This window comes from Podarcis erhardii (genome assembly GCF_964252035.2).
Source record: "Podarcis erhardii genome assembly, chromosome: 2".
In the NCBI taxonomy this organism is placed as follows: Eukaryota; Metazoa; Chordata; class Lepidosauria; order Squamata; family Lacertidae; genus Podarcis; species Podarcis erhardii.
Window position 1 is genome coordinate 41,649,454 of NC_138498.1, and position 18,241 is coordinate 41,667,694.

Sequence of the window (18,241 nt, forward strand, 5' to 3'; positions counted from 1 at the left end):
AATTCTGCGCTGTTGTTGTTGTTTAGTCGTTTAGTCGTGTCCGACTCTTCGTGACCCCATGGACCAGAGCACGCCAGGCACTCCTGTCTTCCACTGCCGCCCGCAGTTTGGTCAAACCCGCAGTTTGGTCAAATCGTTACCAATGCAACCAATGTGCAAGTTTTCCGCGTCGCACAGAATTCCTCACCAGGCGATGCCCACGGACAAGTCGCATGTAGGCATTCAAGCCCGTATTAACGCCCTATATGCCTTGGAGGGGGAGAAGCCCCGTTGCATCCCAGAAGCTGCAGCGTGGCCCCCTTAAGCTGAGCGCGAGTTGACGGGCAGGTTCGCGCACGCGCAGTTTCCGTTTGCCCTGCCCCTCCCGCCCTCTCCCTCTGTACCCGGCGCCCCTTTCTCTTTCGCTTTCAGCGACGCCCCGCCCTTCGACCCCTCCGTCGAATGCGCCCGAGGGTCGCGCTTTCCTCCGTCTCGTTGGTCGCCTGAGCCTTCGCGGACGCCGTTGTCAGCTGACCTGACTAGGAACGGCTGCAGGCACGAAACTCGGAATACAGGCTTTTTGGGTGGCCGGGCGCCGCCATGGCTCCAGACCCCTGGTAAATGTGTGTGTGGGGGGGGGGCAGGCCGCTTGGTTGAAGCCGTGGAGCGTTTCCCTTCGGGGCTGCTGCCTTTGACCCAAGGGGTGGAGTGGGGGGGGGGCTTCACTCTGGGCCTGATATCGGCCAGAGAAGATGGGGAGAGTTTGACCCTCCAGGTGCTTGTGGTAGCCTCTCCGCCCCCCGCCTCGCACACAATTCTTGTCACCTCATCCAGCATGGCCAATGGTTAGGGGCAGTGGGAGTGGCAGCCCAGAAACGCAGCACCCCCGTTCCCCCTGCAATACAGTATGAGGTTTCTCCTCCTCTGTCCTCACCATTCTTCTCCCCCATCTCCTCTCTGGAATCAGTTGTGGGGCTACTGCTGTAGAGATGGGAGAATTTTCACAGGTGCAGCTTCTTCCGCCTTGGTGCTGTAGCAATAGAAGACAAAAAAGCCTGCACCTAGCGTGGATACAAAGGAAGGCTTGTACTTGGATAGTAGCATAGCAGAGAGAATTTGCACATGTGTAGCTTTTCTTTGTTTTTTTATTATTTTATTTATGATTTTCAGTTTTATACATTTCAGTAATTTTACAATCATTTCAACGTTTCAAAACTCAACTTCCTTCCACATTAACTTAATTTACTCATTTCTTCATCTACTTTAAATATATACTCTTATAAAACTGCAGGTTATTGCAATAATCCTGTCAAAGTTCTTATATGTTTACAGTTTATTTGTAAATATTCAATAAACCATTTCCATTCTTTTATTAAAAAAATTGTTATATTGATTTCATATTTTTCCGGTAAATTTCACCATTTAGGCATATTCCATAAGTTTTTGTACCCATTATTCTTTTGCTGGGATGACTTCTTTCCATTCCCTCCCTAGCTTTTCCTTGTTTGATTCCTCCTTTGATACGGCAAGTGCTTAGCTGTAATATAGTTGTACTACTATGCAACAGAAGGAGACAAGTTTATCCTCCGTTAAGTACTCACACTTCTTTGTAGTACTGTAGACTCAATCTGTTTTGGGGATGGGGATTCCCTAACCTATTTGCCTATTATGAGATATTTAGCTAGAATGAATTAAAAAACTAAATAAATTATATGTTCCTTGTGTTGGATAAAACACTTCTGGTTAAGGCTTTAGCATTGTGCTTGGGATACAAAGCAATGCTTCCTAAGTTTGACAAGGGATTGGAATTCTATTCAAGATAGTTTGCTTTACTTGAACAGGGATTCTTTCCAGGGCAATAACAATAGCAATAAATACTTCAAGTGAGATGCTTTATTTTTTCTTTAGGTTGACTGAGTGTATGTTTGCTTCAACCACATATAATTACTGTTGAGAGGAGGAAGTTGACCACAGTGTTTGCATGTGAATTCAGTGTGGCACTAAGGAGATTGCTCAGTCAGCACAAGCCTCTCCACTTGTCTAATGGAACAATCTTCTTCCACTGTACATTGTACACAGTGTTCAAAACTCCCATTGTTCTAGGTGCATTTTGCGACAGGGAATTTCATTAGCACAAGCTGTTTCTGAGTTCTGGTACAGTACTGTGCCTAAGATTTCAGATTAAAACTGCAGAGTGGAAGGAAAGGACCTTTGTCTGCCTCCCCACTTCCAGCTACTCTCCGAAGACTGGAGAAGAAACCCTCTTAAGAATATTAGGGGGGTGGGCAGGGGACGGACTAGACCATGTGAAAAATAAACATCATATTTTTCCTGCAGTTCATTCATTTTCAGCTTTGTTTGTATTCTTATAAAAAAGTGTGCCTAGACATTACATTGTTGTGCCCATAATCTAGGTTTAAGGTGCCATTTAGCTCCTAGCTTTCAATCTGTTTCAAACACTGATTGTACAGTGGTGCCTCGCAAGACGAAAAGAATCTGTTCCGCGATTCTCTTCGTCTAGCGGTTTTTTCGTCTTGCGAAGCGGCTTAGTGGATTAGCGCTATTAGCGACTTAGCGGCTAAGCGGCTATTAGCGGCTTAGCGGCTTAGAAAAAGGGAGAAAAAAGCGAAAAAAATCGCAAGACTCGCAAGACGTTTTCGTCTTGCGAAGCAAGCCCATAGGGAAATTTGTTTTGCGAAGCACCTCGAAAAACGGAAAACCCTTTTGTCTAGCGGGTTTTTCGTCTTGCGAGGCATTTGTCTTGCGGGGCACCACTGTACATTGTTCCAGGGATTCTCTTGACCCCTAAGCAGATTTGAGAGGTGGGGCCTTGTTGCCCCCTTGGCAGGATGGGATAGAAGGATGGGATAGAAATAAAATATCTTACCTTGGTGCTGTTTATGAATTGTGACCATGTGCTAAAAATCCTCAGTAGTGTTTCAGCATCCTGTGTCTTGTTACTTGCTAAAATTTGGTTGCAATTAATATATTGGCTTCTCTATAGGATGTTTGTTGGGATAGCTTCTTTAGCTATGCTCTAAATTTGGAGGAATGTTTTTTATGTATAAGCTGTCCATATTTGTTTTATTTCTTGTTTCCATCTATAGACTGCTTTGCTACCTAAAATACCTGAAAGCAGTCTACATACACAGTATGTTCCACAAACCACATCCAATGATTTGCACCACAAAATACATTTTAAAAATCCATAAACATAAGATAAAATCAGAGCGAACTACTAGGCAGTATAATATAAAATTTCAAACAGCACAGCATATGTGCAATCATTCATTCAATCTCACTCACCATCCATTTCACACAACCACTACAACCATTTGCTACACCAAACGTTACCTCTATTAATTACTCATACTTTCAACCCACACACAAAAGGTCATTGCCAAGCATACAGAATAAGATACACTTCTAATACATGAAGCAGTATTGGACTTGTGTCCCACTCTCACTGAACAATCTAATACTCATCTCCTGCCTCTCCCTGGAGTGAGCCCAGGCTCTCACCCTGGAGGGTATAGAACTATTTCCGTCCATGCACTGCCAGCTATGGAATCATAACATGCATGGTACTGCATAACCTCAAAACCTGATACAGAAACAATCAGCTTGACTTGAAATAGGCATCTTTATGGATCGAGGAGCAGTGGTGAAAGATTGAATATTTTGATGAACAATAAAGGCAGAAATGTATGTATAATAGTTAAAATATATTAACTTGTTCTAGGTTGTCGATGTATGAATCCACTTGCCATACTGCCCAAGAGGTTGCTGAAAAAATTCAAGAACGTAATCGATGTCAGAGGAATGGTGAAAGTACAACTAAGGTACTGCATAATTCATGGACCACCTTCCAGCTTTGCTTTACCTTCTCTTACATCTTTTAAGATCAGCAGCCAGTGTCCTCTTGACTGAGCAAGCTGTGTGCACCTGAAATCTATTGAAAGGTAATCTTGGTAGCTGCCTTATAACACTGGAGCTCCTATCCTTAAAAGACACATCAGATTCTTTGAGGCTGAGTGCTCTAACAGACCAAGCCTGTAGAGATTAGTAACTAGCTATTTTATTCTGCCCCCACTCGTCCGCATTGGACTGGATTTGTAAATTATAGTTACCTATTTTAAGTCCTAGTGACAGAGTGAGATAAAAACTGGAATAAATATTTTTGAAACAATAATATTTTGTTTGGTTTTGTAAGGGTAGGATACATACTATGATATCAGTTGGAAAGAGGGTGCTCTTGATGTAAGATAACCACCTCTGTCTCAGAACATGGACATGGCACTTTGAAACTGTATTGTTGTCAGGTAAAATGAGTGAGCTGGACATTTGCTGCAGTTCTTTTACCACTTAGTCAAGTCATTGCTTTTGGCTGTCCCCTGAGAGAAGGCAACAGCACCAGAACAAACCCAGTGTTGGGACAAAGCAGAGATTCTCATTTCCATGGTATTATTAATCCTGAAATAGGGAAGCTAAGCCCTAGCTGTCAGGTAAAGGCCCAGCTCAAGTCAGAAAATATTCAATAATCTGGACTGAAATGACTTGCTTCATGTAAAATTGCAAAATCCTTTACACTTTCAGATGATAGGAGAATCCAGAAGGTATGATGAGCCCTAATAATTTAGGGCTACTTCACATGCAGCATTTGTTTCACAAAGCTGTGTTTCACTTAGTAGATACCGGAAGTATGAAAGAAAGATGCACATCTTGAAATGTGTGTCTGTGACTAGAGTAGTGACCAAGTGCAGATGTGTCAGGGCCACCTATTGTTCCTTTGCGCTCTCCCCATACTGTAGGAACAGTGGTTCATGTTACAAAATACACTGCTCAGTAGACAAATGGTTCCCTGAAGAAAACTTTCCATGTTTGTACGTGAGTAGAATTGGAGGCACTTGCTCAGTGAGCAGGTAGGAAGCCAGCATTTGAGTCCAGTGTAAACAGGCTTCCAACAATTGCAATATTTATTGCCATAACAACTGATGTTATGGGCTGATGTTGAAAAACATTAAGCAGCTCAGTCATGTTGTCTGTGGCCAGGGAATGTTTTAATGAAGAAAAATGTTCTTTTCCCATGTTTGCCAAGTAGGGGAAATGTCATCAGTGTCTTGTTTTTCTGGGATTTTGCCACTTTCATGCGCTCAGACGTTTTTTTAAAAATGTAGTGAGAAAATCAAGCATTTCTATTGCCATTCCAAATGAGAGACAAAAGAAAACTTATTCTTATTCCTAGTCCTTCCCCTCCTCATCTCTTTGCTTTGTTGGTAGATAATGCTTAGTGTGAAAGATTGGAAACATTCCTCAGTAAAATGTATACATTTTTTAAAAAAATGTGGAAAGCAAATGTAAGTCCACACTGGACGCAAATCTCTCAAGAATGTTTCCCTTATGAATTACAGTGACATAAGAGCACAGTTAGGTGTCTGGACAAGTCCTGTAGTTAAAACTGGTTTTGTTTTGCAGAAATGAGCTAGTGGTTTGTGACTTCAAACAGAAAATTGTTTTCTTAACCTCTTCCAACCACCTTGCCCTGATGTAGCAAGTCTGTATTCCTAAGAAGTTAAGATTTATTTGGAAGTAAATCCCATTTTAAAAAATCAGTGGGTATTACGTCCAAGTAAACATACTTAGCGTAGGGGCGTTAGTGAAATTTGCCATCCACCCCTTTTTTGCTTTTAAATCAAATGTGAGACAGGGCTAATGTTTCCATTGTTGTGCTACGAGACAGTGGATGGTTGTGGGAGCTGCTAGTTCTCAAGGAATTGTCACCTGGGAAAGGTCCTGTGAGTGGATGGTATTGCTTCATTACCTTGGATTAAAGTGACATGAAATTCTGGGGACTTCCTGGACTTTAACAGGGTTAACTGTCAGCTTAAGTCACCTTAGCAATACTTGCTGCTCTTTGACTTTCAGTAGATTGCCTCAAGAGTTCGCTTGAGATTCTGACCAGAATAAAGTCCTTGATGAATGCTTAGCACCACATTCCCCACAAATTACCAGTTCCCTGTGGATGGATGTAGTGTAGCCCTCTTCTGGTCATTCTCTGTTCCCAAGATGGTTGGCATTCTTTACCAGGCTGGCAATGCAGGGTCTACTGCGGCTCCTTGGCACTATAGTATTGTTACAAGGGCTGACTGTTGCTCTTTGATTAAAATGGATAGGGTTTCTTGCTGGATCCTAAGGGTGAAGGGAATGATCTAACTTGAGTGGTCTTTTCCAAGCCTGTTGTGTATAGCTGGCTTCCTTTTTCATGAATGTCTTGCTTTTTGAAACCTGTAGAAGGCATTGGCTCACAAAAGCAGTAGTTTTTGGCCCCAGTCAGTGGGCCAAAAACAACTCAGATACATGTGTAAGTTTGTAAGTGCACCTTCCGGTTAACTGTCTGAAGTTCTAATAGGATTTTTTAAAAAACTATCCTACATAGGTAACTCTTCTCTGCCTTGATGGGGTAATAATGAGCTATACTCTGTTTTTATTTGCTTATTTCTATGTGTTTCTGGATGGTCCCATCTGCTAATTCATTGCAGCACTGATGAGCGGATATCACTTATTTCCCTTTTGCTCTTGTCTCCTTTTAGCTCAATGTTTCCATCCGGTCACTGTTGCAAAACCTCAAAGAAAAGACAGAGCGTCTGAAGGACCTCTTGCTTCACTCTGTATCAACACGTCAGATGTATCCATGTAAACAGCTGTATGCCAGGAAGGCCAGTGAGACAAGAGTGGGTCAGCATTCTGTTTTGGAAAAGGAACAAGACCATTAACTTATATGTGTGTGTTTAGAAAATCCCCAACAACTTGGGAAAAACCCAGGTACAAAAGAAATGTTTGCAGTCTTCCATTTTATTTCCAGGGTTTGTTCTGTATGTGCAAGCACTTCTTGAGGGCACTCCTAACTAAATGGGCTGCAGCAAATGTTGTATCAGATCTAACTGGGGCCCACTTTACACACACACAACTGAATGGGCTGTGTAAAGCTGTGCCCATGTGGTTTTATTACAAGTCGATGCTCACTTAGGTAGTTGCATGTGTGAGTCTGAATTCTGCTATAAGTAATTGCACAGTTATGACTTTTGCCACCTTGCTGTTTGTTTTTAAAATGTTCCATGTGTCTTATAGACTTATAAAATGAGGTCAATGTTGTAAAGTACTTTTTACACATGGAAAAGTGTTATAAAAATGATAGTAGTCTGTCGTCAGTTCTCTGCCTAGGACAAGATAACCTCATATCCTTATTTAGTCATAACAGAACTTAGATATTTTTTAACTCTGGCCTCTCTGGTATAGATCTAGTATGGTAGTTCCTATACTGATAGGTACGCATGTGGTTCTTCCTGACTGGATAAATAAAGAAGTCGTAACTTACTTGATTTGTGATTTAATACCAGAAGTATGAGGTCTAGATGTTCAGTCATTTCTTTCTGGCAATCAACCTTAACCCAGTTCCTGCAGAACACAACTCGAAGGGGACAGGCGGCAGAACTTAGTGGATGACCTCCTCACGCGACATCGTCATCTTCAGGCATCTTTCAAAAATGAGGGGACAGAACCAGATGTGATAAGGTACAGTTCTGCCACTTCTAAATGAGAAATGCATGAGAGTAGCTCTGTCTTGAGCTATGAAGCACCAGTGTACCTGCACCCCAGGAATCATCCTGATGACTGGTCATATTGGCTGGGGCCTGTTGGGAGTCTAACAACATCTGGAGGGCCTCTGCTGTACCTTATTTTCACACAGACCCCTCCTGTTTTGTGTGTGATCAGTTATGCTCTCCTTCAGGATATTGTTTTTCATGTATTCTGTGAGTACCTTGACCAGGTACCCAGACTTGATGGAGCATCTGCACTCAGAATCGAATAAAAAAATCGGAGCTGAAGGTTGCATCAAAGCCAGTCATACTAAAAGGCTGAGTGTCTTAAGTGGTTCAGAGCCAAGGTCAAGCCAAAGCAGACTTTAACAGAGATGGGCTCAGAAACCATGCAAGACAAAACTTCACATCACAATGGCCACAGAAAGCAAGCGTGTGTTGGAATTTAAGAGTCATATGGTGTCAGGGATGGAGGAGGGAGATAGATGAGAAATAAAGAGACAGTTGCACATAGTTTGTCTAGGCAGGGTGGTTTTGTGTTCTTAGGGCACAGGCCAGGAAAACTGGCCAATCAAAAGAAAGGCAGTTACATGATCCAGAGCTACAGGGGGATCTATGGAGTGGAATTTCCCAGCAGTGCATACCTTGTCCTTGCAGTGTTGTTCTGGACTGTCTGAGTAAGGGAACTGTAGAGATCTATGCCTTAAGAAAACCAGCCACACTAGAAATTTGGAAGGAGAAGGGTGGTGGTACATAGTATTGGTCTTGCAAATTGGTTCAAGATGTACTTTTTACATTACATTGATGCATCTTTTAGTAATATTTAATGATTATATGCTAACATTAATGATGATATTCTGATTAATTTCCCACTTGTCCTAAGCTAAAGGAAAAAATAAACAACATAAATTTTGAAAACAATTCCAGCTGCTGGTTGGGTTTTGATGATCTATCCCATTCTCTTTTTACCTCTTCTACACAGAAGCTTAAAATAGTTAAAGCATATATGTATCACCCACGACATTTCAGGTGGAGAAAATGTGTTTTGGATTGCTTGTGTTGTTGAAAGAGGAAACTGTGGAAGAATGTCTAATCGATTAATTGTTTTTCTGGCCTTGTAATCCCTTGGCAAGCAGTGCAAATCCTTCCAGCTCTCCTGTGTGCTGGATTTTGTATTTAGCTAGTTTAACTCAGCATGAGAAATCAGTCGGGCAGTGCTTTCCATGTTGATGGATTATCTGAGTTGAGTCGTTGTTTATTTCATGCTCCAGCAACAGCATAAAGTGAGCCTATGCAACATTGTCTTGGGAATTTCAATACTACTGAATTGCCACCAGGAGGAGCATGCAACTGTGGCTTCCTCTGTCCCTGAACCCACAAATACAAATTGCACCGTAAACAGGATTCCTCTTACATTTCAAGTTTTTTATAATTTCCTTTCCTATCCTCACCTTTCTGAAACAAAAATAAATGAAATATTGGGGACGTTAGTGTGCCAAAAAAAGGTGGATAGCGGTTAGAAACTGCTAGTGCTAGAATTATTGTTGGCTATGGAAATTTCTGTGGATTTCTCTTGGCCAGCCAAGAATCTCCAAAGCTGTAACTCTTAGCTTTGCATGTGTATTTTAAAAGAAAAGGTATTCCAACTTGTACCTGATAGTTAGATCTTTCCAATCTGGCTGTAGTTGCTGTTGAGCTATGGCTCTTCCCTTAGGGGTCTATAATTATTGCTATTTTTTCCCTTAGAAAAGCCCAACCATTTTATATTACAAGCCAAATTCTATTTCATCACGCCCATGCATATTTCTATTTTCATATTTTCTTTTCAGAATTTAGAAGTTGTGTGATGTGGGTGTGGTTGGATATAGTGGGGTCATCATGGTAGTTTGGTCTGACTGTGAGTAGGCATACTGTTTCTCTCTTCCTGTTCCTGTATGCAGGCTTCACCTTGCTTTTATCAGATCCATCCTTAAAGTACACCCCATGTTTTCAGGAGCCTTTTTCGCACTTCTCTCTCCACCCCCCCCGTCCTATCCCGTAGTCATCCCCTTCATTAACCTTCTTGCATCAGTGATCACATGTCTTATTGTCCTCATGATGTGCAATTGTGAAAGCATTCTCAAAATTAATCTCCGTTTACGTTTGGTCACCATTCAGTGAGTTTACATCCTTTGAAATCTGCTTTAATGCGAGTTCTCTTGGTGTGGTACAGTGGCCTTAGTACTTCTAATTCTTATTTTAAGTGACAACCTGGGCCACGATACAGATCAAGGCATTGCTTTATGAGGCACCCAAGTAGCTTACCTTCCGGTATTGTCAGACTTAATTAGGACACAGCTCTGAGTATCCGAAAGGGTTGTGCCATTTGCATAGCTGCTTCAATGCGGTTATTTCTCTCGACCCAAACCATTTTATTCAATTGCCTTTTAAATTAACCATGCAATATCCGAATGTGAAGGAGACTTGTGTATCTTACACATAGAATGCCAATTGCATGAACCACCCTAGAGATGTCATTAGGGGCAAAGCTGAGGTCCAGGAAATTGTGAGATATTAAACTTAATATTTTCCTTGCGTCCAAAGAGACTGTGATCCCTTTGCTGGACTCCTAATCAGAGAATCTATTAAATGGATGAAGTTGTAATGAAATGGAGATTGATATCCTGTAACAGAGTAGAAGGCAAAAAGAGCAAACCCACCCACTTCCTGCGAAACTAATAATGCAGCTTTTGCTGATGCCAAGAGTGAACCTGTATGGCAGGGCATTTATAATGCCGTTTGAGAAAAGTCCCCATCTCTAGCTTTCAGTAGCTGCAGTTGTGGGAGGTGTCACTGGAAGTATGGAGAGTGTAAAAGGAAATAGAATGAAGAGGGTGATGAAATGATGCATGTCACCTGTAGGAAGCTAGCATCTTCCTAAACTGAAAAGCCTAGCTAATGCTAGCCACAGTCGTGATTAAAACAATCTGCCTGGGAGCCTCCTTCTTCTTACACAGCTAGCATAGAACTGTAGAAGTCTCTTCCACCCTTGGACCCTTGCCAGACCCCAAGCTGAGCTTCTTTCAGCAGTGCTGAAAAGGCTTCCTTGTAGCTGGCTTTTGACTGGCTACAGGTAGAGCGCTTAATATTTGTATCATGTATTTTGAATTACCTATTGGGTGTGTGCTTGTACATACACTAAATGTTGGAAAGTCCTTACCCCAAGCCTAAGAGATGTAAGCAATTAATGGTTCTCAACAATCTGATTGCTAAGGACATAGATGGCAAAATCTAGATGCAAAATTATCTTGACAGGCTGGAGCATGACCAAAACTGACAAGAGAGATAAATTTAAAGTCCTGTGTTTGGGTTTAAAAATACAAGTAAAAATCAAATACACTAGTTACAGGATGGGAGAGATCTGGCTTGACAGCAAGACATGTGGAAAGGTTCTGAGTGTCTCTGTGTGCATTGTAAGCTGAGAGAGCCAACAGGGCAATGCAGCTGCTAAAGAGGCAAATGCAATTATGAGTTGCACTAATCAAGAAAAGTAATAATGCCACTCTGTCCTGTGCTGGTCAGGCCACATCTGGAGTACGATGTCCAGTTCTGGGTGCCGCATTTTAAGCAGGAGTTAGCATGTCCAGAGGAGGGTGACTCTGATAGTGATGGGTCTGGAAACGTCCTGTGAGGAACATTTGAATAATCAGGCTACGCTTAGCCTGGAGAATAAAAGGGGGAGGCATGGTTGCAGTCTTCAAATAACTGAAGGGCTCTCTTGTAGAAGATGGAGCAGACTTGTTCTCTTTTGCTCCAGAGGGCAGGACTAGAAGCAGTGGGTGGAAATAGCAGGGAAACAGATTTCGGCTGTTAGAAATAGCTTCATAATGGTACATGTTGCTCAACAGTGGAACAGACAGTTTCAGGAGGAGGTGGGCTGTCTTTTGCTGCTGATATTTAAGCCGAAGCTGGGTAGCCCTCTGTTAGGGATTCTGCAGTTACATCCTGCAAGGCAGATCCTGCATTGAGCCCAAGGATTGGACTACATGGCCTCCAGCATCCCTTCCAGTTCTATATCCTCCTAATGCCACCTGTTGCACCAATACAGCAAATAAAATGAAAGCAGCACCCAGTACAGGGGAAAAAATGGGGAAATTCACTATATTGCCATGCAGACTGTTCCAAGGGCCTTGTATCCAATGTTTTTCGGAAACCCCAAATCACATTTTACAGCAATTTATGAATCCAGATTGAAGTACTCAAAACACTTCAAATATTATTACTGTACTGCCATATTCACAAGGGGAAATGTGATTAATCACATAGACCAATGTCACATGACCTGGGTTTTTGTTTTAAAATCACTCACGTTGATTGTTCTAAGGTTTGAAAGCCTTCATGTGTGGCCGTGGTCTAGGGAAAGGTCTGTTTGACTAATTTGTGTTTCTTGGGAAATTTTGTAAGAATTAACCAGTGAAACAATGCAGTTGGGAAGATAAGCTGCTGTTTGTTAAGTAGAGGCACAACCCTTGATTATAACCCTCCAGCTTCCTTTATATTTGGGCACATTGCTAAGCCTTTTAATTAGTTAAATCTGCTCCTATAATCAAAAGCTATCTGCACACTCCACTGTGCTGTGACAATTTCAAAGATTTAAGTGATTAACTTGGCATCAGCAGTGGGTGGCTAATTGGATAAACTTTAATCTTTACACTGCCAAAATGAAACAGAGGAAGATCAGAAGAAAGAGGAAGTTGGGCTGCCCTGGGTGGGAAGAGAGCTACCAAACATGTCAGAAAGATTATGTTTAAAATGCTAGCAGGTCACTTGCCACAACCAAAACTAGAAAGCATGGTTGGGGGTAAAACTGTGCCACTACACGACCCCCCCCCCCATTGACATTTTCAAATGGCAAAAGGTTTTTCTCATTTGAGCTAGTGGAGCCACAGCTGTGGATTTTGGAGCAGAGGATTTGGCTAGACCATCTTCTCTTGGGAAGACTCTGATGAGAGCTGCACCTTTTTCTTTTGACAATTTTTGATGGGGACTTGGGCCCCTTACAGGAGTAAAAATGTCCGCTATGTGAGTTGGCTTTTTAAAAAACACAAATGTCCCCATTATACTGTATTACACAATATTTTTGTTGAAGCCAATGGGGATTGTTTTACTAAATATGAATATATTTTTTCTGCATGTCACATGGCTGCCTTGTTTGCTTATTATTACTGTGAGCTCTTGAGGCACACAGTAATAATATGGCTGGTGAAGACTAGGGGAGTGCTTTGGCAGTCATTTTGCCAGTGCAATCTCTTCAGCTTGCCAGCTAGAAGGCCCCCCCCCCCCGGTGCTGTTCTGGGGTTTCTCCCCAAACCCTCAGAGCCATTTTTTCTTGTGGGGTGTGTGTCCTCTGAGGAATGCTCTGTTGCGCTAGCTGGAGCCCTTCAACTGGCTTCTGCTAGTGGAACTAGAATAACAGAATCACAGAGTTGGAAGGGACCCCAAGAGTCATCTAGTCCAACCCCCTGCTGTGCAATTGAATCCCGCCCTACTTCTTCTGTAGTAGTTTTAATTCAACTGCAAGTGAAGATGATTTTAATTAAAGACAAAACAAGCAGGTAAATGACCTTTAGGCTCCTTCTGTCCTAGTGAGTGTGGCTGACATTTGTGACAGGTGACAAATTGAATGGCCAACTTAACCAGAGTGGATTTAATACAGCTGCTTCCTGGGTTGTTTATTAGTTAGAGATCAATGCTTTGGGTCCCCCAAATTTCATTTTATTTGGATTTTTAAACGAAGAACTGTTCTCTTTGCTAAAAAAAAAAGACCAAGAAGATGCTGTGGCATCTTAAGGCCTTGCCAATTCGTAGTAGCAGGGCCTGTCCACTTCTTCATATACCATCAGATTTCATCAGTGTAAAAAAATACAGCTATCTGCTAGCTAACTGATGTGATGTGTCTGGTGGATACTGAACAGGTGAGACGGCAGTTGACTATAGAACATAGAAAAACTGCCTTATACTAGGATAAATCATATGTTCATCTAGCTCAGCAACCCCTGCCGTAGACAAATACTTGTTTTTATTTGCCTGAGGGCCACGGGCCACATGCTGGGGTGGATGTGGCCAACACACACTTGCATGCACAGCCAGCAGAGTAGGAGAGGTCCCTCCACACTTCAGCTCTGGTCTAAGATGAGAGGTTCCTCTCCTCTTCCTTGGATGGGGAGGAAAGCCCTTCAAACATTGGATGCCTCTTACTACCTTTGAGAAAGTGCTTCTTCTCTCTCTGGTGTGGCACCATTATCACAAGGCCTTAGAAAAGCACAGCAAACAGTTTTGGAAGCATTCAGTTTTGGAAAAGAGCTGTGGGCTACTAAAAAAAGCTTCACGGACAGGGCTGAGGCACCGCAGTAGACATTGGAGGGCCAGTGCTGATATCAGTCTCTCCCAGCCCTATCAGGAGGTGCTGGGGACTGAGCCTGGCATTTTTTCCATGCAAAGCAGATGTGCCAGTGACCTGTCAGTCCTTCTGTAAACTCTAAGCACTAACATGTAATTCATTTGGTAGACAGGTATTTGATTTGGTGGACAGGCACTCTTTCTAGGTAAAGTGATTCCCCCCTTTCTTTATGCTTATAGTCAGTGGTTAAATGTATCTAAGGCATGGAGAACCTGTTGCTCACCCAGCTCTCATCATCCTTGACCATTGGCCATGCTGCCTGGAGTTGATGGGACTCCAACAGCACCTGGAGAGTCACAAATACCCCAGTCTTGATGTATCTGAAGGGCTTCTGCAACTTGCATTTTTAGCCAGCAGGTGTCTCTCTCCTACTGAAAATCCACACATTTTCTGTATGCTGCATAAATGAATTGGGTAGAGATCCTGGTTTTCATCCATTACACCTCATTCTTCTTCTGTTGCATAGACGCACTTCAACAAAATATGAGGGCCTGTCTCTGTCTTTCATTTATATTAATATTGCAGTGCTGCATAAAATCCTACCTCCTAGTTAAGTGCATGCCTGTGCACTATTCTGCATGCAAGTCCCTCTGAATTCAGCGGGAGTTCTCCCAAGTCTGGTCTGCTGGCCAGATACCACAGCAGCCACCCTGCCTTCTGGGTCGTCTCCTCTCCCAGCACCATCTTTTAAGTAGGGAGCAGCAGAGCTGTAGCTGCAGGGAAAAAAAAGGGCTTTGGTGTCATGCAAAGTCTGCAGTTGCAGCTGCTCCCTCTGTATAAAAATATATTGCAAGAAGAAAAGTGGGGGTATGTTTCACAATATACACATGTTGTGCTCTTTGCAAATATGCAAAAAAGTCATTCATACATTTTGCACGTGTGCAATTTTGGAGATGCAGTTGCACTTTTTTATATCGAGGCTTCAGAAACTGTATGGCAGGCTTGCTGGGGTTCCCCCCTCCTTTGAATAAATTATTTTAAAATGTTAAAGCTTGCAGTTTTAATATATATATATATTTTCAGGTCTAGCCTAATGGCTGGAGGGGTCAGACAAGGTGTCGTAAACCCATGGCTTATGGAGGAGCCTGAGGAAACAAGAGGGCTTGGCTTTCATGAAATCCAGCAGCAGCAACAGAGAATTATAGAAGGTAAGTCATCCTTCTTGGTTTTTAAAGCTTTAATCCTATCCTAGAGCCTATACATAGGCCTCATGGTTGATAGCCACTGGTGTTGATTGCATCCTTTTACTCCAGTGACCCAGGTCAGAAAATCTTCCACCTTCACCTTCTTTTGTATAGGATGGAGGTATTGATTTCTGATGTCCAGCTTGTTTTGTCCCTGACCATCCAAAACATTCGAGCACTTTGTTAAATGTTTGTTTTGAGTCCAGGGGGCATTTCTCTGCTTAAGTTCACACACTCGTCATTTGGAAAACAATTCTGTGGGTAGCTAGGAGCTGGCTTGTTAAACCGGAATTCCTTAAGATGCCTCAGATAATTAGGCACCAAGCCTTAAGTGCCAGCAGAGTTTCAGTTCCTGAATTTTCTAGGCTCCTTGGAAGATATCAGTCTTCTGCATCCCTTGGTTGCTGGTGGAAGGTCTTGGACATACTTCACACTAATCAGACTAACGTATGTCAGTGTGTAGAGAGGGAAACCTCATTCTTATCCAGGCTTGTTTGTGAGAGATGAAAATTCTTACTGGCCCACTTTATCTTGCAGACCACTCTTAGCCTGAAACAACCAGAGTCTGGCACCTTGATCTGGGCTGCCTCATCATTATGGGCTTAGAACTGGCTGGTGTGGCTTGTGTCCCACCAAGAAAATGTGGCTTACTTGGGGCTCGGTAAGCCTTTGCTGTAGCTGTTGAACCTTAAAACAGAGCTGTCAAAGCAACTGTCAGGCAGCAGCATAAGCCCAGCAGGCTGTATTGGCATAGTGAGCCACAGTTTGTGTAGATCTACCCTGGTCTCTTGTTTAAGGAGATTGAGTCCTTCCCCATGCCCAGGTTTCCATCTCCATATAGCCTGGGAATGGGGAACTTCTGACCCACGGACCCAGTTAGGTCCTCTGGGCTTTCCTGTTTGGCTCTCAAGGCCATTTTGGCCAAGGGACATCTGACTTCCCTACACCCGATGTCAGGTGTGGGGCAGGTAAAATCCTGGCTCAGCCTGGGTCTGCAGGCACTGCCAATCAGCTTTTTAGCAGTGCCTACAAAGGGCTTGGAAGATAGTGCTTTGAAAGGGGCTTCTGAAGACCGATTGTCTTCAGGGGCCTGTTTCAAATTGCTGCGCGAAGACCCCTGTTAGCAAAAAAGGCCACCTGGTGTCATTGCCAGCCAGATCCAGTTCCCCACGCAGAATATAGCCCTTTCCTGCTCCTCTCATTGTCATAATTTCTGTCTCCTAGGCTCTAGGCTTTTTCCTTGAACAATGATTTTATGTGAAGTAGTTGTGAGGCCTCTTTTGCTGATTAAGTTCTACGTCCTTCTCCCTGATGGTAGGAGGAGTATTTTTGGCCACGGAAGCGCTCTCCCATGCACCAGCAGTCATAACGGTGTGGTGCTTGGCTATGCCATCTGTATGGGAAACAGCGTCTTGATGCCAGTAAGCCAGCTTTTCCACAACAACTTTCTGCTCCTGTAGCGCTGGTCTTAAAACCTCGTGGACACTTTGGGGGCATTTCAAAACAATTGTATATGCTGTCAAGTAGGGAGTTAAGAAAAAATAAAAAATAACGGCTTCTGCAGAAAGATCTATTGAGCTATCAGTTAGCCATTAATCTTTTGCCCTCTTTGCTTAAACAGCCATTGGCACACAACTCTCCCGCTCCGGCACCTGTAAAAGAACCCCCTCCCCTTTTGCAAAACGCTACCCACAGTAGTTGATTGTGCTGTCTTTGGAGGACCTCCCCAAAAGCAACTCTCCAAGAGGGCTCCAGTACAAAAGAGAGCTGTGTACGACTGGAGTGTAATTCAGTGCCATTGGGACCAAGGGTGTGGTAATGCCATGTGCTCTGGATTACAATAGGGGGCATTTTGTAAGACTAGAGGGAGACTTCTATTGCGGCTGTGCTGGCTGCAGCTCCCCTTGCCAAGAGTTGGATTATCTCCCCCCATAAACGCCACATTTACACGCAGCTTGAGAAACCCTTTGGATTCCTTGGTGCTTGCATCACCTATTTGTTTCTCAGTCATGTTAAACCTTCCCTGGAAAATCAAAAAGGCTTAATCAGGAAACTATACGAGTGTGCCAAAATAATAATAAAAAAACATCCAGTGCTCTTACGATGGAGGAGCAGCTGCAAATCCAGTTTCTGAAGGGTTTGGGACTCTTGGCTAAACTTTCTTTTCTAAGACACTACCCAGCACTGTCACTTTTACCCTAGTTTCTTAAGATCTGTCTGTTTTGGAATTCATTGTCATGCCATCGGTGAGGTCTTTGGGTCTTTAAGTTTTTAACACTTCAGTTGCAGACTTTTCATAATGTTGCTTAGCTGTCGTGGGTCATAAATCTGGGGTTTAGCATCAGAACGCTGGAATTTAATTTGATTCATTTTTGTTTCTCCCCTGTGCAGAGCAAGATGCTGGTCTTGATGCTCTCTCTTCTGTCTTAGCCCGTCAAAAACAGATGGGGCAGGAAATTGGGAATGAGTTAGAGGAACAGAACGGTAAGGACTGTCCTGCTTTCACAGTTTGATGGGTTCAAGAGAGCACACAGTCATTATTTTCGGTGTTGTACCTTCTCATAGTTCTGTTCTACTGAAAACCTTTGGCGCGTCGTCTCTGCTGCATCATTATTAACCACTCCCAATGATAGTTTCCCCCCTTCCCTGAACAGTAATAGAAGAGCCACAATTAATCATCTCCATTTCTAAGTGTGATGGTATAAAAGTGAATTGACAACAGAGTTTGCTTCCCACTCCTAGCATTGGGTTCAGGCCGAGCAATGGGAAAGAGAGAGTGCTGAATTTTTAGGTCATCAAAGTACAGATTTCAGAGAAGTTTTAAAAAGTGAAGAATTGTTTCAAAACTGTTACTCAATCTGCCCATGTCTGCCTGGATCATTATCTCATGTATGGTTTGGTATGGCCTAGATGCCACTGTGTCATAAAATATTTACTATGCCTCCCCTTCTCTTCCATCAGTTGCAAAATTAACCAGAGTACATTGGTGTGGATGCCCCTTGGACATAGAATTGGGCCTCAGGGTACTTTTATTTTGGGCC

General features: G+C 42.9%; 1 protein-coding gene across 1 annotated transcript in view; it reads left to right on the forward strand.

The window, feature by feature from the left end:
* The first annotated feature begins 412 nt into the window (after positions 1-412).
* The window catches only part of STX8 (syntaxin 8), a 75,450-nt gene continuing 57,621 nt past the window's right edge, over positions 413-18,241 (forward strand). Inside the window, exons 1-6 of the mRNA XM_081848775.1 lie at positions 413-596; positions 3,722-3,821; positions 6,570-6,664; positions 7,441-7,551; positions 15,040-15,164; positions 17,592-17,684. Coding sequence (XP_081704901.1) covers positions 580-596; positions 3,722-3,821; positions 6,570-6,664; positions 7,441-7,551; positions 15,040-15,164; positions 17,592-17,684 — 541 coding nt within the window. The 5' untranslated portion in view covers positions 413-579. The remainder of the gene's footprint in view (positions 597-3,721; positions 3,822-6,569; positions 6,665-7,440; positions 7,552-15,039; positions 15,165-17,591; positions 17,685-18,241) is intronic.